Source organism: Macrobrachium rosenbergii, chromosome 11 (assembly GCF_040412425.1).
Source record: "Macrobrachium rosenbergii isolate ZJJX-2024 chromosome 11, ASM4041242v1, whole genome shotgun sequence".
Taxonomy (NCBI): Eukaryota; Metazoa; Arthropoda; class Malacostraca; order Decapoda; family Palaemonidae; genus Macrobrachium; species Macrobrachium rosenbergii.
The window spans coordinates 14,205,539-14,226,802 of NC_089751.1; the positions used below are offsets into that span (position 1 = coordinate 14,205,539).

General features: G+C 37.4%; 1 protein-coding gene across 2 annotated transcripts in view; it reads left to right on the forward strand.

The window, feature by feature from the left end:
• The window catches only part of LOC136843172 (microtubule-associated protein futsch-like), a 103,707-nt gene that overhangs the window by 18,529 nt on the left and 63,914 nt on the right, over positions 1-21,264 (forward strand). For both annotated transcript variants that reach the window (XM_067111242.1, XM_067111241.1), the window contains exons 5-6: positions 9,027-9,261; positions 16,380-16,452. In XM_067111242.1, coding sequence (XP_066967343.1) covers positions 9,027-9,261; positions 16,380-16,452 — 308 coding nt within the window. The remainder of the gene's footprint in view (positions 1-9,026; positions 9,262-16,379; positions 16,453-21,264) is intronic.

Here is a 21,264-nt window from a genome sequence, read left to right on the forward strand (position 1 = left end):
CATCGAAGAAATCCCTGTCAGGTATTGAGACTTGGCTGACAGAAAAGAGAGATCTAGGCAAGGCGGTATTTTGCTCCTCTCCTTGCCTTTCAAAAGGAGGTACTTATCTTATGTCACTGGGGAAGCTCCTTTGGGAGTTTCTGCCTCCTCCCAGGGGGACGTCTCCAGCCTGATCGATTTGGCACATAGATCGGCATTCTCCTCCACCAAGATTGTATTCACATCATCGGAGCTGGACCACATGGTGAGAGACATTTTTTTAAAGTATTTGAAATCTACAGCTTCCTAGATAGGACCGTGGATGCCTTAGTGAAGAAGATTGAGGACTGCACCACCCTTCAAGATAACTTCTCTGCAGACTGGTTAGGAGTGCTCTCCTGCACAGATAAGATAATTAGGGATGGTTCCCAGGAGCTGGCTGCCTTATTTGTGGTTGGAGTTCTCAAGAAAAGAGAGCAGTGGTGCTCTTTCACCACAAAGGAGTCACTCCTTCCCAGAGGTCAGCTCTCTTTTTTGTGCCTTTAGGCTTCTGTAGTCTGTTTCCCCATGCACCGTAGAACATGTAGCAGCAGAGTTGCAAAAGAAATCCACGCAGGATCTGCTGGCGCAGTCATCCAAATATCCTAAGGAGACAGGATATTCGGTCAGTTCGACCAACCAAGAAAACATCAGCCAAGCCCTCCCTCTCATAAGTGAGGATCTTGTCGTCTGTATTCCGGTGGGAACCAGACTTCTACGCTTTTGGAGCAAGTGGGAAGAAAGGAATGTTGAGCCGTGGGTATTAAAAGTCCTCAGAGAGGGATATTCCATCCTGTTCAGGGAGAAACCTCCCTTAGCCTCCTCTCCTGTCAGCTTGGCAGCCTACTCCATAGGCTCGGAGAGGTTTTTGGCCTTGTCACAAGAAGTCTCGTCCCTGTTCAGGAAGAGGGCTGTAGAGGTGGTCAAAGGCGTAAACATGAAGGGGTTTTACAACCTCCTATTTGTCGTCCCCAACACTGAGAAATGGCTTGAGAAAAACTTTCTCCAGCCAATAGGAGGCTAGCACTGCACCATCAGCCAATGACAAAGCATGAGGCAAACCCCCCCCCGATCACCTACGACTATTTGTAGAGTAGATCCCTTTAGCATCACCAGTTTACTCCGACCCACTGCCATAATCATACTTGGATGAATCCGGGAGAAACGTTCGCCACTTCGAGATTTCAACTTGCAACCTAATTCAACTTATACCGATCTTTATAGTAAATATAACCCTATGGGCTATGCCCACCATATTTGAGTTACTCCAAATAGATGTGCAGTATGTAGAAATCCCTGGAAATTAACTCCCTCCGGATGAATCACATTGTTGCATTACTTGGCAGTTGCAGTAACAGAGAGAAAACTGTTATAAGGAAAATAGAGAAGACTATACAAGATCAGTGCAGCTGATGCAGCGATTTCTTGCAATAGCACTTGGAATTATTCTTATTTTTGTACATAAAACAAATGTAAAACAGGTATACAAAGGTAAACCAACATTTGTTACTCTGTAATCCCTCAGAATTGCAAAATAGCTGTTTCTCGATTCTGTTGTTTGTCTGTACTCGATGTTGTTTATGCCAGTTTTTTGGGAAGTGATGCTCATGCAGTAGTAAGTATTTTGTTAATTATAAGAGTGATTATCTGTCAGTTTTATAAATTTAATAATTATTATTTTGTTATTTTCATTAAGTGCATTAGTGAAGTGGGTATAAGCATTATACATTTAAGAAATGTAGACAAAGTATGCTGTTAATTTTACAGCATTGGGCATTTGTAAATCCAGTCCTTTCATTATGTTTGGAATGGCATAATGGTTGTTATTGTGGCGTCATAAGGCATAAAGAAGTCAAGAGTTAGTAAAACGGTGATGTTGGGGAGTGATGAGTTTGCGGTGTTGGCGGAAGGTTGTGAGTGCTCTTGTTTGCGGTTTGTTGGTGGGTTTGTAAGTCTTTCTTTTGTTCGTTGTGGTCATGAGCTGGCTTGGGCGAGGAGTGTAAACAGGAACAGGTGTGTAAATTGAGTAATTGTTGTGTATTGGTCAGGCTGGGTGCTTATCCAAAGAGATGGTTATAAAGTTCTTCATACGCCATAAGTTTGAAATCTTGTTTGAAAGCCTAGCCTAGTATACTCCATTGAAAATGAAATGTGCTGTACAAGTACAGCCTAGTACAATACAAAAATGAAATTTGCTCGGGAAGTAAAAACAAGTTTTATTTTTTTACTTTTATTCATTTACAAGATGGGATTACAGAGGTAATGAGGTTAGCCTAATCTTATCTATGCTATTGAAAATGCAACTCACAAGGGGATGAAATTTTAAGGGTTACATGATGCGTTAGATCATATACAGTAAACCCCCTGTATTCGCATTCTCATGATTCGCAGACTCATCTATTCGCAGATTTCTCTGTGGAACGTGTATACACATTATTCGCGGAAAATTCGTCCATTCTCTGTATTTTTCACTGAGAAATATTCACTAATTACTGTATTTTCATATAATTTTCATGACTAAATGCACTTTTCGTGATGAAACTATTGAAATACTTGGGTATAAGCATTTGTAGAGATTTTTCTGCGTTTGAACATCAAAATAGGCAGTTGTAAGTGTTTTTAGAGGGGTTTCAAGTATTCGCAGATTTTAGCTATTCGCCGGGGGCGGGGAGCTGGGGGGCGGTGGTATGCATCCCCCGCGAATGCAGGGGGTTTACTGTAATACATGAGTATATAGAAAATATTTGTGTTACTTATATTTAGATAAATTTGCCTTTTTACTCTTAGTTTCCTTCCATGAATTACCCCAAGTATTGCATCCATATTGCACTGTAGACTTGGCTCTTTCAGTGTGTTATTTTTAAGAACATTTTTTAAAAAGTTTTCTTTAATATACTGTTGTATTGTAATCACTGAGTACTCGTTCTGTCTTGTCATGGAAACTGTGTGTGTATGTATGTTTAAAACACCCTGTGTTTACATCCTTAGTATATAAGGAGTTCCTCAGTGATGATGTATCTAGAGAAACTTAATTTTTAGAATCCTACAAAAATGTAATTATAGTAATTATTTTCTGTTTTATTGGAATTAGTGATTTTTCATTTTACCTCATATCACAGAAGCTTTACTTGCATTGGTGTATGCTTAAATCTACTTGTGGCATTTCATCAATATTGACGTCACTATTAAGCTCTTTTTATTTTTTTTAATAGTTGGCTAATATGATTACCACACATATCAGAAGAGCACATGAGAATATTCTATCACTGGTGATATATTTAATCTCAGATATAATGTTCTCATTCACAGTAAAATATTGATTAACGATATTTTTATGCTAATGTGGAATTAGTCATGAATGTGGAATTAGTCATAGATGTTGGCAATACGTATGCTCAGCTGCTTTATAACTCCCTTCTCTCAACTGAAGGAGTGTGTAGGTACATGATTATAACTGCATACACGCTAGGGGATATCGAATGCTTTTCTGTCTCTTTTGGGTTGTAAATTTCATTTGTTTTTTCATATTTTATGCAGTAAAATTATGGCAAAACACACAAAAATAAAAAAATGAGAAAATGCTGTTAAAATAAAAATGATGTTAATGTAAAATAAAAAGTAAAAAATGTGCTAAGCTTTAGTTCCTTTGGATCAATCGATGGTCTCGGTATAATGCTGTACGAGCCGCGGCCCATGAAACTTTCAGCCACAGCCTAGGGGTGGCCTGTCATATAGTGTTGCCAGACGCAAGATCATGGCTAAATTTAACCTTGAATAAAATACAAATTACTAAGGCTAGAGGGCTGCAATTGGGTATGTTTGATGATTGGAGGGTGGATGATCAACATACCAACATACCCTCGGTAGTTTTTAAGATCTGAGGACGGACAGAAAAAGTGCTGACGGACAGGCAAATAGCCATCTCAATAGTTTTCTTTTACAGAAAACTAAAAAGAGAAGGAGTATGCTTGTGCATATGTGTTATAGGCTTTAACTTATGTTGTATGAGTTGTCCTCTCTCTCTCTCTCTCTCTCTCTCTCTCTCTCTCTCTCTCTCTCTCTCTCTCTCTCTCTCTCTCTCTCTCTCTCTCTCAGTTATGCTTGCTTATTTCATTACAAGTTACAGTACAGTACTGTAATATCCTTTAATAAAATGTGGAAAAAGCATAAATGTAAAAAAGAAAAAAAGCTCTAACGAAATTAAATGCTTGCCTACCCCTCCCACTCATCCCACACTGCATTCCGAGCCCCCTCCCAGCTGGGGAAACTCTTTCCCTGGCCACCTTGGAAGCACCATCTAAAGCAACATTTTCTTTGAGTGAATCTCCTGCAGCCTTACTGCTGCTCCCCTCCCGTGGCACCCAGCCTTCCAGCCCCCACACCCCCCACCATGGAAACTTGTCTTGGCCTCCCACAACTCCAATCCCTTTCTAAATCTCTTTATGGGTGTGCGCAGCTTTACCAGCATTTCCTTTGACCCCTGCAGTGTTGCCAGCCATTGGAGTTTTTTTCATTATAATATATATATATATACACACAGGTTGTCCATCATTAATCTGGCATCACTGGGACGTGGAGGGTGCCGGATTAGCCATTTTGCCGGATTAGCCATTTATTAGGCTAGAATACACGAAACCCAGTAGCTAAGCACCTCATCTTAGAATTAAAATATCCCATAAATCAGTACAAGTTGGTTAATAAAGAAAAGACAATTATCAAATACTGTACAGGTAGTGCTCGAGTTACGATAATTTGACTTACGATATTTCGAGTTTATGATGGTGGTAGCAATTAATACCGATACGAAAATATTTAGGAAATATTTTTAGATTTCGCACAGGTGCAGGCAGCAGCGTACAATCAGGCAGCGAGAGGGACCAACTTACAGTAGAACAACTTCTTTTCCTCCATCTCTTTATTGCATCTGTTAGTTAAAAAAGTAAAAGAGAATGATAAAAGTATTGTTAGTAATGTTATACTCTTGTGTAAATGCGTACAGCCATAAACAACCGAAGGGGAAACTGTTGTTTTGCTAATAATCGTATCGGATAACAACTGTTGTGCTTGTATTTCAACCATCGTACGGTTAAACAATTACGGTAGTTATATTACAAATGACATTGAGTACTGTACAATAGGACTGATATATTTTTTACACTATACCCTTATTCGCTTTGGAGAAAAGACTGGGAAGGAAATATACTGCTACAGTAACTTTAAACAGCAAGTTGTAGCTGAAGCTGAGAAAACAATGTTCAAGCTGCTAATGACTATAAATTATCGTGCATCGGCCACATGGATGAAGCTCGACCGTAAATAAAATTGGAGAGAATGTATTTTAATCAAAACTACTGGGCATGAAAGAATACAAATTACTGCTGTTTTCACGCCGATAAAAGATAAATATGTAAAGCTCGTATTATGATGAAATCAAGAGAAAAAAGCGAACGGAATCTTGATTTTTTTTACACAACACAAACATGCCCCCAAAACGGCCAGCCGCGATTCCCGCGAACATCATATATTAAAAAAAAAAATAGCTAAATTAATTTCACAACGAGATGTATTTGTTATATTTTGACTTAAAAACACTTCGTATAACAAAAAATATCCTTGTCCCAAATAAATAAAGTATCTATATTCATTTATGCTAACTAGAAGCAAGAAAAGCACTCTGAACTGAGTTAAATGTGGTGAAATAAACACTGCGTGATCGATTCCCAAAAGAAAACATTGATTGCAATTTATAATACAAAAGCAATATGAGAATATACGCAATTGGATACAATGTAGTAAAGCATAACTTTTTAAAAGATCCATGAAAAAGATGCACATTCGTTATGTTGATGTTTGTATAATACTGTTAATATGTGAATAGAGTTCAGTATAATGTAGGCTAGGCTACCTTATATGTAGCCTATACGATATACCATAGCGTAGGCTAAGCCTTGTTTGTTATTCAATTTCTATTTATACTGAATTAGCATAAGTCAATCTGCATTGAACCTGCAGAATTAGCTGACACCAGTAATTACTATACCATTTATGTATAGAGTATACTGTGTAGTGTAGGCTAGGCTACCATATATGTACAGATGGTACTGATTACATACATACATATGCAGTATATACAACAGCAAAAGCATACCTGTGTTTACAAACACCTCCAGTTTGTTGATGTAGCACACTGCACCACCAAGTCGAAGCGGCCGACGAGCGAGTTAGCGCAGCGACCCGGGAAATTTGAAAATTAGTTCGGAAACATTAGAAATTACTCTAGCCGAAAGTTGTGCCGGATTCCTGATTGTTCCGGACTACTGATTGCCGGATTACTGATGGACAATATATATATATATATATACAGGCAGTCCCCGGTTTACGACGGTTCCGGCTTACGGCGTTCCGGGGTTACGACGCTTTTCAAATATATTCATCAGAAATTATTTCCTGGCTTAAGACGCATGTTCGGGTTACGACGCATCGTGCGCCGATCGACGGAAGAAATATATTTAAAAACGGCAGAATAATCATAATTTGAAGGTTTTTTTTATGTAAAACTCAATAATAATGCAGTTTACATCGTTTTCAATGCACCCAGAGCATTAAAAGTAAGGTTTTCTTATGATTTTTGACGATTTTCGACGATTTTCCGGCTTACGACGATTTTTCGGGTTACTGACGCAAGTAAGCAAGAACGGAACTCCCGTCAGAAACTGGGACATACTGTATATATATATATATATATATATATATATATATATATATATATATATATATATATATATATATAAAATGCTTATATCTCACTAAATAGCATGTGACAATATATTTAGCCAATTTCTTCAAGAGGAGTTTGAAAATATTTTTAGCATATCAGAAAAATTAAAATACCCTAAGTATTTTGTTGAATGTGCTTTGCAAAAAGCACAAAAGACTTTTTATTCAGTAACTACCAGAGTGGCTTTTAATAATGAAAATGTATTTATTTTACCATATAGTGATCACCTATGTAGGGTTCCAAATTTTTGCAAGAATTTTAATTTTAATGTTGGTTTTAAATGTTCAAATACCTTGAAAAATATATTAATAAGGAATTCTCCCAGAGTTTCTCAGAGCTGCATTTACAGGATTCCTTGCATGAATTGCTATGGTTTTTATATAGGACAATCTGGGAAGGGACTAGAGACAAGAGTTAAACAACAAAGATATAGTGTGAGAGTGGGACAAATGTTGAATGTTTTATTTTTACACATTAATAATTTTAATCATACAGTTCGTTGGGAGGGGCCAAAAATTGTTTTATATTGTAACAATATAACTCGTAGGAATGTTATTGAATCTGCTTTTATTAAATATCATGGTGGCTTACTGAATGTAAGCCAGGGTATGTACAAACTAGATGCATTTGTTGTTAAAGAGACTTGTAAGATTGTTTCTTTTTTAATCACCTGTTGAGCTGTTCCATACTTGCTGTACTAGTTTTAACCGGATCTTGGATATTTGTGTTTACATTTTTTCAACTTTTATATTTACTTTATTAGGTATTCTCCTTGTTTTTAGCATTGTACCTCGAAAATGTGTTGAAAGAACGTGAAAGCGCTTGGTACTCCTCCTTTTATTTTTCCTGTGGCCTTGGCTAAATATATATATATATACATTATGTATATATATATATATATATATATATTATATATATATATATATATATATATATATATATATATATATATATATATATATATATATATATATATATATATATATATATATATATATATATATATATATATATATATATATATATATATATCTTTCTCTTTATATATATATATATATATATGTAATATATATATATAATATATATTTATATGTAAAATCTACTGGTCACTTTTTACCAGGTACTTTTATATATGTAGTTGTAATAGCCACAATGCCCTCTTAAATTTTTCGAAATCTTCTTGCTTTTTTGGATACACTTGTCACTACAAAGTCTTGAGATCCAAGTGCAAGAAATATGAAGAAGTTCTGATGCTCGGTAGCCAGAAACGATCCTGGGTCCACTGATCAGAACGAGGTACCATTGTCCACCTAACCTTCTCGTGGTCTGGTGTGGCAATGGTACCTCATTCTGATCAGTGGACCCCGGGTCGTTTCCCACTACTGGACATCAGAATTTCTTCATATTTTTTGCACTTGGATCTTAAGGCTTTGTAGTGACAAGCTTATCCAAAAAGCATGAGGAATTCTTCTGTTAAGAAGGCATCGTGGCTATTATATATATATATATATATATATATATATATATATATATATATATATATATATATATATATATATATATATACATACATATATACACACATATATATATATATAATGTGTGTGTATGTGTGTATATATATATATATATATATATATATATATATATATATATATATATATATATATATATATATATATATATATATATATATATATATATATATATATATATATATATATATATATATCTGGTTATGTCCAGACAATGTCAGTGTTGGATAACGTGCATCTGGATAATCATATATATATATATATATATATATATATATATATATATATATATATATATATATATATATATATATCTATATATATACACATATACATTTATATACATATATACACATATATATATATATATATAATGTACTGTGTAATATATATATATATATATATATATATATATATATATATATATATATATATATATATATATATATATATATATATATATATATATATATATATATATATATATATATATATATATATATATATATATATATATATATATTGGTTATGTCCAGACAATGTCAGTGTTGGATAATGTGCATCTGGATAATCAAGAGATTACTGTATTTGATATTTTTGGAAAGCTATTCGTTCCAGAATGTTGTAGTAAAGTGCGGTCATGTGAAGTTTTCATCATTGATTGAATGTTCTTAACTAATGTTACATGTTTTCAGTAATGGAAGTCAATGCAACACCATCTGAAAGCTTACCAGGTTCAAACTTGCACCATCCTATTCAAGTTGATGTCGGGAAGAACTGTGACCAGAGTCACCTTAACTCAGCTTCAAGTAGTCCATTAGGTACCCCTTGCACCATTTCTACAGAATTTAATGAGAGTACAACAGGCCAGAATACTTCATTTTCTGTGACTGGTCCGTATTTTGAAGGAACGCAGCAGAAGAGGAAAGGGTATGTGAACATGCTGGCCCATTAAGGAGGTTAAGATAGGTTATAATATGATATGGCCTTGCAAGATTTTCATTAATTTGCGGTTTAGTATTGAAATAGGACTATCCGTTCAACTTAGATGTGCTTTACCTTCAGTATCACCATCATTTACAAAGGTGTATTTTATTTTCTTATGAACCAATTTATCTTAAGTATACTTAGTCCATTTAAAAGGATCCTAGTCTTACCAGCTTGACAGATCTTGGAAGAAGGAGAAGTCTCATTAGACATGTCTGAGTCAGGCCCCACTGTCTCAAGTTAAAGCACCATTCCTCAAAATAACTTGTTTAATGTTGATGTTGCTGAAATATATATGTATATTTTTTGGTGTTGGTGCAATAATTGAGTTTCCCTTATACTAAATGTCAAGTGAGATATTTCATTCATTAAAAAAAAGCTAAGTGAAGAATAAAAGGATAAAAGTGTGTGTATATGTACTGATAGTAGCACCTGCAGTGTTGTAAGGTTTGACATTTAATTGTTTTATTTTTGCACTAAGTAAGCAGGACTTCTAATTATTATTACAGTATTTATTATCATTATCATCCCAAGTATAACATGATTTTCTAATTAGTTGTCTCATCTGCTGGCAAACTTTATAGGACATTCCCTGAAGATATGAAGGAAACAGTTTCTGTCAAATGAATATATTCTGATGTTTTGTTAAGTTGCTGCTCAAACCAGTCACATAACTGTTTCATAACAAATACTTGATCCAGAGATCATCTTTCCCATGAAAACTCACACTTCTTTAATTCACACTGTTTTTTCCCTATTAAGCCTTCTGTCATCACAAGGTTCAGCAGATCTTTGACTAGTAATTTATCAGGCAAAGTAGAATAAATACTGCAGTTGGTGTCACAAGACTTTCTCCGACCATATATCACATCAGCCCATTATAAAGATGTAAAATCGACATAAAGGCAAAAACTCGAAATCGACATAAAGACAAAAAACTCGCTCTTGTCACAGACCACCTTTTACATCAAACCAGTCATGACTAAGTCTTTGGTTCTTTTATTAAATGTGTTACATGGTGTTTTCATTGCAGGTGTTGGTCATATTATTGGTGATGATTTTTGAAAGGGTACTTTCATCATTACTATATTTATTATACATTATACCCTTATAGAAGATCATTATAGTTTTGTTTTGTTGCTGTTGGGTGAATAGGAAGAAAGTTTGTGCATGTGTGTGTGTTTATTGTTTTCCAAACTTCCAGCATTGAAAGGAAAAGTTATCTTCCTTATGGTGATGTGGATCTACTGTTGATTGATGTGGATCTGCTGGTGAATGTAATGATTGGAGAATCTGTTATTGATGAGTATAGTTGTATCCTTTTATGATGAACAGTAGGCAAGTGCCTTTCTGATGAAGGTATCTATTACCATCTTCTCGTACAAAGGAATAATAAACTGTAGGGTTCTGTTGGACCTCTACAGTAAAGCTAGTGGAGGGTACCATCATGGATGCTTTCACATGCGAGCTGAACACTCTGAAGGTCCTTTGCAAGGCTTCTGCTTCCTCTTCAGTCTCCATGCATGAAGGAGTCTTCTGTGCAGGGGATCCTGTTGAAGGCAAGTTTCTCAACTCTACCCATGTGAAGTTAGTGAAAAGGGCCCTTAAGGGATCCCATAGCCCTCTTGTCTTGGTGGCAGTAGAGGTAGCCTTTGTGAGCATTGAAGGAGGCTTTCTTGGTGCAAGTCTTTATACAGAGACCCAAGGGCTTTTTCTACAACGTTGAAGCTGGGAGTGTCATCCCTCTTGTATGTTATTTGTAAAATGTGCCCAATCATTTCATCCCCAAGAATGTTGGTGTATGGATACTCAGCATCCAGGGAGCCAATGATGTTAGTGGAGGGAACCTCTTCAGCCCCAATGGGAAATCTGTCAGTAACTGAGGACAGATTTAATACCAAGCCGGTGGCTCTGTCTTCATGATGGGTGGTTATTCCTTGGTAATATCTTAACTGTAGCCTCATCTGTTTTGTTGTTAAGTTCCAGTAATTGGCTTCAGCAATCACTAAATGTTGGAGGGAGTCACTTGACATGGTACATGGTCAACCCTTGATTTTTGTAATTGAATCAGATTAAGAACTTCAACCTCTAGGAACTTTGGTCTCTTTATGACATGGTTGTTTAATCCCAAATTAAGGAAGACTGCTGTTTCTTCAATTGGGTTTAAATCTGATATTAATATTGCCTTGCTTCATGTGAACCTTCAGCCTTCTGCAGGATAGTTTACTCTTGTCTTCCTACTGGCACTGGAGAAGGTCATTAACCTGATGGTGTGCCTCCCTGTTGGTGGACAGAATCCATCATAGTCTGTCAGGATATGAAAAAAATTAATAAGAAAACATAAGATTCCTTACAAAAAAATGGAACTGAAACTGCCTTTATAGTAATAATATACTCAGAGAAGGGTTGGTTGCTTGTTATCATAATAACAGTATTATTATTATTGTTTCAGTATATAATGAACAGTAACAAAAAAGGACACCTAAAAAATCAAGTATTGAGGATGTGTTGGTAAAAATAGCAACATACTCTTTAGGCTTCTCAGAAACCCCTGTTTCCTTTTTCAGCGAGGATAGAATGAATATGGAAGAATGTTTTAGATACTATTTACATGCCAAGGAGACACACATGAATGTGCCTTCATAAGTGCTGAAGTGCAGTGAGACATCATAAGAGGGCAGAAGTCAGTTCTAAATGTCAGAATATGTAAAAACACTGAGGGTACCATTCATCAAATATCAACTAGAATTCCCAAGTCAGGTCACCTTTCTATCCAAGAGTAGAAGAAATTACCAACAAGTTAAATGGCCGTAATCAGCTGTTTCCCTTTCATACCTGTGATCATCATCATAATGTCTGGTGTTTTTGTTACATGCTTTTATTTAACTTGACTTCTGCATCTGTTTGTGTCAAAACTTGTAACTCAATTTTTGACCTGTTCCCTTTGTCCGATGAACTTGAAATTTTTGAAGGTTATTCAATCCTGGTGACAATACAACCCTACATGATCAGTAGGTCTGCAGTGACCTCTAGTGACCCTACAGTGGCTTCTCCCAGTATCTCAGGATTTGTATGAAAATCTTCGAATTTTTCATACCTTGTTTGACTCTGTAAATAAGCTAATAACTCTACAGATTTTTCAAATCTTCTTTGGCTCAACATGATATCATGTTCAATTTCTTTAGCTACATTCATAAATCTGTTACAGTTTCTGTCAAAACTAAAAAGAATAAAATAAAAAGATATTAAAAAATTTTATTTTAAACATGCTTGTATTAAAATGCACTAAAAAATAAAAACAAATTTTTTGAGACACCAGGATTTCTTACAATTAATCATGTTTACAAAAATGAAAGCATGGGCACCAAACATAGAAGGAAGTGCTACGAGGAAAGAAATATACTCAATCTCTTGTAGCATTTCCTTCCATGTTTGGCACCCACGGTTTTATTTTTTTAGACATGATTAATTGTAAGGAAATCCTGGTGTGTCTCAAAAAATTGGTTTTTACTTTTATTGCATTTTAATAAAGGCATATTTTAAAAAAATTTTCTTGTATATTTTTTTTTTTTTTGTAAAATATAAATTTCTAATTTGTTATGTTACAGTTTAAAAAATGTTAAACAGTCAAAAGGGCTTTATTAATTCTGTGCTCATGGTATATGGCAATAGACCTTTTGGTAAGCTAGATCAAGTCAACAATGGACATATCATTAGAGGAAATTAAGAGATGGACCAGAAACCAAGCAAGATGCACCTTGTGTGCAGATAACTGTTCATGATGCTGAAGATATATGTCAGCCCAGTATGGAAATAGTACCTAAACCATTTCTTTGTATTCATTCCATTACCTCTAAAGAAGTAAGCAGGAGTTTCTGAAAAGCTATAGTCTGTGTTACAACTTTTACCAATTCATCCTCAATGCTTAACTTTTTCAAGGTTCTTTCATCTTGCATTGTTATCATTGTTTGGGATGGGGAAGGGATTCAGAACAAGCTCAAAGGAGGCCATTAACCTGCAAAATGCTCACAGAATGCTCATATGTAAAAGGCAAGAGCAAAGAAGAAAATTACAAATTAAAAGAAATCAACAAATATATACGAGCCACTGTAAATGAAGGCATTAATGCAGCAGAACAAGAAAAAATAAAGTAGTGGTACATGCCACTTTATATCTATGAAGTTATGAGCTTTGGCTTAATAATGCTGCAAGGGAGATCTTTCCACGGTTTTACAGCAAAGGGAATGTAAGACTTCTGGTACTCTTTGGCGTGATAAGACATCTGAAGATATTGTGGATGCTGATGCTTTGAAAGGTGAGTAGTGTGCTTTGCGCTACTTTTTGGGCGTAAGAACTAAAAGTACAGATGGAAGCCCCCTGGACAGTCTGGTCTGAAAGATAAAGATCTCATAGGTTGCTTATATTCAGACATGTGAATAGCATTCCTATAATGATAGAACTCAAATATGAATGATATATAATGCATGCAGTCCTCTCATTTGGTATTTGAAGCCTTACAAACAGTGCATAGTTTTTAGGCAGCATTAAATACCAGAAATTCAAAATTAGCCACAAGTTACTTGATGTAAAAAGGAAAGGTTACAGTATACAATAGTTTATGTATACTGTGCAGTGCAGGATTGCAGTGTGAGATCAGTTAATCAGTGAAGTTTTAGTTTTATACAATAACTTACCAAATAGTTACATAGCTATTAGTTTCTACTTTACACGGCAGCTCAAAATTAAAAAATTGCAGTAGCGCTCTTTTGTTTTGGGTGTAGGTAGCTTGTCTCGCCCACTTTCAGGGAAGAATAGGTACAACACAGCTAAAGAGCTCAGTTCGTTTCTGCCAGTCAATGACTAAACATTGGTTGTTGAGCAGCTCTTTGTATTTGTTTTTTCACTGGGTGGTTTTGGCTTTCTCTTCATTTGGTGAAGTATTCTGTGATTTTTCGTAGCTCGCTAATCTTAATTAGCTTAGCTAATATTTAGGACTTTTCCGATTGTGACTTGAACTATTGTGACTGTTTTCGAGCTATTATATCAGACTCTAGCTTGTCTAGTGTTAGGTACTGCAGTAAAGGCTGCAAGACCAGACTCATGTCGGCTAAATATGACAGCCACACCATTTGTTGTTCTTGTAGAGCAAGTTTGCTCACCAGACCTTAATTGTGACAAATGTAAAAACTGGGATAAGGGGAAGTGGAGAATTTTGAATTCTCATTTGGAAAAACTTCAGTGTGACAGACTGAGGAAGGCAACCACTAGGGCTGAAGCTAGAGCTTCTTCTAGTCGTGATAATTCTCCGAAAGTAGCTGTTGCTGATTTACCTGTCCCTTTAACACTTGTGACTGCCTTTTCCCCAATCTCTAGTCCTCCGACTTTTCCAGTTACTCCAATACCTGGCTCTTGTTCCTCCAAACTCAATGCCATTGTCAACTTAGAAGCTCGTGTAGATCAGAAGTTTGATCTTTTGGTTAATACTGTTTCCCAGATTGGGAATTCGGTTAGAGTTCTGATGGACAAGTTTAACAGCATTGGTGTTAGTGCAAGTTCATTGTAGAGTGCTATTCCAACTCATTCAGAACAAGTAGAGCATTTCAAATCGTAAGTGTAGTCGTATGGCCTAAACGGTTTGAAACGTACTAACCTAATTGTAGCCTAAGTCGTATACTACGACACCCAGGTTATTTTACTCATTTGCTATTCCAAATTGCACTTAAAACACTGCATTGCATTGTGTATATTGATCTAAGACATAAACAATATAAACACTGCTAGTTCAAATGGTGCATTTAATATTCCTAGCTTGAATTAGAATGAGATTGGCATGAGCACAATCTCTACTTCGTAACCCTCATCCAACGCACACCTCAAGAAAGTCTCCTTAAATGAACTTTGAGATGAAAGGGAATACTTAAGTGGACTTGGAGGCACTGATAACTATGGCTGCATTCCCTTTTCTTGAGTCCGTATTAGATAGAACTACACTGCACCAAGGCTGTGACGAGACTGCCTTCATGGCCATATTTGACCACCACCAAACGTTTGACTAACAACCAAACAAACAACCGATGTCCGGTAGTTAAGCACCATTATATGTATACTTACAATTAAATACACGAAACAGCAAAACAGTGCTTTTCACAACTAAACGCAAACACAACAAAACATAATATCTTTCTTCTACATAATACGCATTTCCACTTTAAGTAAATTTATAAAGAATACATGAAACTATACCACAACTTGCGGAAAAGTACAATCTCTCTTGTCAAAGTTTCAACAAGTGCAGTGTCGCTAGAGGGGATAGCTACTCGTCCCACCAACGCTCCTAGACCAGGGTCCTAGCTAAACTCCCCTTGCTGACCTGGGAGGAAGCAAACTGGCAGTCCAATGGAGGTCAGTGGGGTTTGCCACCTGCGAATAGCTAAAACTTGCGAAGACTTCACATCCCCCCCCTCTCAAAATGCTGATAACTGCCTATTTTAATAGTTGAAACACCAAAGGCCCCCCTCAAAAAATGCTTATAACGGCTTATTTTAATAGTTCAAACACCAGATATAACTTAAACTATCATCCTAAAACACATTAGTATCATTTCAAAGTCATCTTACAAACACCTTAAAAATATATGGCTTACGGCTATATGTGAAACAAGTCAAGTTACCCCTGTCTTGAGGCACAGCCATTTTCTCTCATACAGTTTGTTTGTTTTGTATTTTTGTTTGCGATCGTTTTTGTTTGTGATAAGAGAGAGAGAGAGAGAGAGAGAGAGAGAGAGAGAGAGAGAGAGAGAGAGAGAGAGAGAGAGAGAGAGAGAGAGAGTATCAGTATGTCAAACTGAATGGAAAACTATAGATGCTCAAACCACCCGAAAGAGATGGGTGAATAGATAATGCGGGAAATACAGCTCTCATAATAGAGAGGTAATTATTTTGAAAATAAATTTTATTATAAAAATTTCTATAATGATGATGATGCAACTCTTGAGTAGGTGTAACAGATTGAGAAGAGAAGACATGGACAATTTTGTTGACTGCAGTTGCTTCTTTTAACAGGCAAGCTAAGAGGAGGAGTGCTGAGCAGTCCACTGCATCCAATTCCAGCATAGAGAGTGAAGCAAACTTTGAAGTGAGTATTAGTTTTTTTTATAGATTCATTAACAAGCCCCATATTTTAGCTGTGGTTATTATGCCTTGTGTATCACTTTATCTGGAGAGAACACTATCATCCAAAGATGAGCAGATGTCATTCTCCTAAGTGAGTAACTTGGCTCCTTGTTGTGGGGAGGGGGGTTTTAGTACCACCTGAGCCCCAAACATATCAATAAGGGATTTGCCAGTATACCTTCATCTCCTAGCTGCACCCATGCATTAGCCTTTCCCTTCTCCATTCTTCCATCTTGCTGCACAACCTCTCTCCAACTAGTAATTCGTTAGTGCAACTATGGAGTTTGCTCTTATCTCACCTTTAGGTCCTTGTACTTTGTCTGATTTATGTTTTGGATCTTTTTACCTTGGCTGAATAGCTATAATTGCCCCAATGCTGGGTTTATGGCCCAAATATCTTGACTGATTCATTCATTCATTTCTTGAGGGAGCATACTGCTTAGTATTTTATGAAATATGTTCACCCTTTTTTAATTAGTTAGTGACGTAACCCCTTGATTCATGGTGGCATGAAGAAATTATGCTTGAATCAGTGGAATTTAATTTATAATAAAGTTTTACTATTTTTGTAATAACTTTCTCTGTAAAAATTATGCTTGTATCAGTGGAATTTGATTTATAATAAAGTTTTACTCTTTTTGTAATAAATTTCTCTGCAAGGTAAAGTTCACAAAGTAAATGTCCTGTATGCGTTTCATCAATGGGAGTGTATAGACACATATGGGAATGTTTTCAACTTACGAATATAAGTGAATAGTTTAAAAGAACAGGAAATAGAATGACAGGTTTTGACGTAAGAAAATCCTATTTTCATATAAGTAGCTTACCAAGTAATTACATTGCTATAGTTTCAACTTGCGCGGCAGCTTAAATTTTAAAAATCGTGGTAGTGCTTCTACCATTTCCGTGTAGGTGACTAGCCCCACCCACTATCAGTGAACAACTGTAACAACACAGCTGAAGAGCTCAATTCATTTCTGCTGGCTTCCAGCTGAACATCATTTGTATGCAGCAGCTTATTTTTGCTTTTCATCACTTGCTGGTTGATATTTCTCCAAGATTCAGTGAAGTACCCTTACTTTTGGTAGCCTTTGAGCGTGTTAGCTTTAGTTTAGGTTTTTTGAGACCTTTTTTGATATTATGTCTACTCCTGGCTCTCATGCTTTCGACCCCGATACCATTGCCAGTCTTGAATCCAGATTCGATCAGAAAATCAATCTGGCAGTGAATACTGTGCTGAATTAGGGACGCTCCTAAAGGTCCTAATGGACAGATTGACTAGTGACAGTGCAGTGTTAGTGGAGGCGGTGGCTACTCGTCCTGCCAATTCTCCTAGATGAAGGTCCCTAAATCTGGGAGAAGTCATACTGGAGGTCCAAGGGAGGTTGGTGGGGTTTGCCCACGAGTATTTGACCCCTCAGTTGAGCTTGTTGATTGATCCCAGGCTTCGACAGACAGCTGTTGGAAGGGCGTCTTTGTGGATGTACGTCAGTTATTCTCTGTTTCTAAGGATTCCAGTCCTGACAAGAGGCGCCAATGGCTCTTCCCAGACGAGTTTTGGCCTTCGAAGAGGCACGCAGCCGATGCTGACCACTCTTCTCTGCTGCCCTGTAAGCAGTTTAAGGAACCTCTTCGCAGCCTCCAGCCTTACTGCAGCGCTTGGGAAAGTCCAGGGCATTTTTCTCCCGAGTGACCTGTTGTAGAATGCCAGTGTTTGGTGCCCAAGTGCCCTTCTAGTTCTTGCAAGCGTCCATTGTCCTCTTCCTGGCACCCATCATCACACAAGCACCTGACTGCTTTTCCTGAGCACCTAGCACCAGTTTCCAAGCACCTGTCGCCAGTTCCCAAGTGCCCAACTCCAGCTCCTGGGCACCTGGTGCTAGCTTCCGAGCATTCGGCACCAGTTTCCAAGCACCTGGCGTCCAGCGCCATCTCTTCAGCTGCCTGCTTTGGGCCCTCCCAGGCCCGCAGTGGATGGTCCATCTTTGGTGCCCGTACAACAACAACTTTATGACATTTTGGGCTTGCTACAGAAAACTCCTACTGCAGCTAAGGTATCTACGGACTTGTCCCCGTCCCCGGTCTCCTCGGATGATGAGGAATTAGACCAGGATCCTGCTCCCTCAGCATATGCAGCTCTACTCAAGTACTTCCTGTCGAGCTTTCCTACTTTTTTTTTTTTACTTCAGCTGCCTCGGTCTCTCCTGCCTTGACCTTCATGATGAGGGACCAGCCTGATGACAGTACTAGGCTTCCCAAGATGGTCCTTTCCTCCTCTTCAAGGAAGGCCTTAAATGAAGTTGGAGTTTGGCTCTCTGAGAAGAGAGAACAAGGCAAGGCTGTTTTCTGTTTTTCTCTCTTTCTGCTTTCTCGTAGGAGGTATCTGTCCTATGCCACCAGGGAAGCTCCTTCTTTGGGAGTCACTGCCTCCTCCCAAGGGGACTTCTCTCTGGTCTCATCGATTTGTCATGTTGATCAGCCTTCTCATCGGTGAAGATAATGTTCTCATCAAGGGAACGCAATTACCTGGTTAGGAACATTTTTAAGGTGTTCGAGGTCTTCAGTTTTCTAGACTGGATGATCGGAGCCCCCACCAAGAAGATTGAGGACTGTTCCGACTTGGCTGGAGACTTTGCTTCAGACTAGCTTGCCCTCCTGTTCTGCACAGACAAAGTCATCAGAGACGGCTCCCTGGAACTTGCTGCTCTTTTCTGCTTTGGGGTCCTCAAGAAAAGAGAGTTATGGTGTTCCTTCACAACTAAGGGAGTCACCTTTGCGCAGAAGTCAGCCCTTCTTTTCTCTCCTTTAGACCGTCACCATCTCTTTCCCCAGGCCATGGTTAAGGAGATAGCTTTGGACCTCCAGAAGAAGTCTATGCAGGATCTTGCACAGTCCGCTAAACGACCCAAAGAGTTGTCCTCGTTTTGCGCCAAGTCAGTCTCACCGCTTCAACAACACCCCTTTAGTGGGAGCAGACATAGGTTTCAACCTAGACCCTGATCCAACGTACGTTTTTCAGCCAGGGCAATCAAGAAGACCTCCACCAAGCCCTCTTCCAAGAAGTGAAGACTCAGTCCTTCATGCACCAGTAGGAGCCAGACTTCTCCATTTTTTTGTGAGAAATGGAGGGTCAGAGGAGCAGAATTGTGGGTAATCTAGGTTCTGCAAGTTGCCTACTCCATCCTGTTGAGGGAGAAGCCTGTTAGTCACTACGCCCATCATATTGACGGCCTACTCGGAAAGCCCAGAAAGGTATTCGGTCCTTTCAGAAGAAGTCTCGACCTTCCTTCGGAAGAGAGCTGTAGAGGTGGTCATGGATTTCAACAGGGTTTTTACAACCGTCTGGTTGTAGTCCCCAAGTCATCGGGGGTTGGAGACCTTTCCTCGATGTTAGCGCTCTAAATCTCTTCATCCAGAAGACAAAGTTCAGGATGGAGACAAACCAGTAAGTCATGTCATCCATTCACCAGGACGATTGGATGATTACCATTGACATGCAGGATGCATACTTCCATGTCTTCATCCATCCACACTTTTAAGGTTTTTTTTTTTTTTTTTTCATCTTTGATAGCATTTTGTGAGTTTCCTATTTTTTCTGTAAAATTTAACAAATGGAATTTTTCAACTACCATCAGCTTTAGAAATGATAATATAAGGACTGTGTTTATGCGATACTACTAGTGATAGCTGTCTCCTATTGTTACCGAAATGTGGAATGTGGCCTCCGGTGTGGAAGTTTTGATGCACAACATGATCGGGTGCAGAAGTGGGGTTTTCCAAGTGTGGAAAGAATTTTTACACACTTTTTCGGGGTTTATTGTAGCCACATATATTAGTTTCTTATATTATATGATTCATTGACCTATATTCTCGGTCATTTGCATATTTATAAATCTGTTTATATAATAATGACTGAATAAAGAGCCATCAAAGGATAGTTGTTTGCACTGAATCATGAAGCAGCAGAAGTCGATCGAGCAATGTCTTGATTGACACGTCGAATGCAGACGATTATAACAAAGTGACAGCATCTTAAGGTTTCCATCTAATTAAGGGAACTTAAATCTACTTAAAATTATTTTAATAAATGTAAAAAGTGATTGTGATTAACTTAATGATCTTTAGACTGTGGAGGAAAGCTCTGGGTTGAATGATTTTAAAATTTAGGCGAGTGTGCAAGTCAGTGGTGTGGAAATGTGGCAACACTGTATTATATCAGTGGTTGTAATTGCAACGCTTTTTATCACTTCGTTTCATTCATGTCAATTTTTCTGTATGGAAAATAGTTTTACGCAATGATATACAGTATAACATGACGTTCTAAAGATGACAGTGACTGTTTTCAACATCATTACATAAGATTGTTTCCATCTTTGAGCAGAAAAATGGATTAATCATAAATGAATCATGTATCAGGCAGGTGATAAAAAAATTATGAAACTCTGCCAATTCTAATTTGGGTATTTTACATGTCCATATTATGATGTAAGGAAAACATGGTCATGGGTCATATCCTTAATATAGTAGTATAGGCAGTCCCCGGTTAACAGCGATCCTGTTTTATGGGGCTTGTCTTGTGACGAAAATCAGCAATTTTCGGGGCCGAAAATCGCCGATTTCCGCTTATCGGTGCCGATAATTGGGTATTGGCACCGATAACCGAAAATCAGCACTTTTCGGCACCGATAACCCCTGAAAATCACTGAAATCGCTGATTTTCGGTTAGTGGCGAATTTTGGTTATCATCACACCCTCAGAAACAGAACCCCCGCGA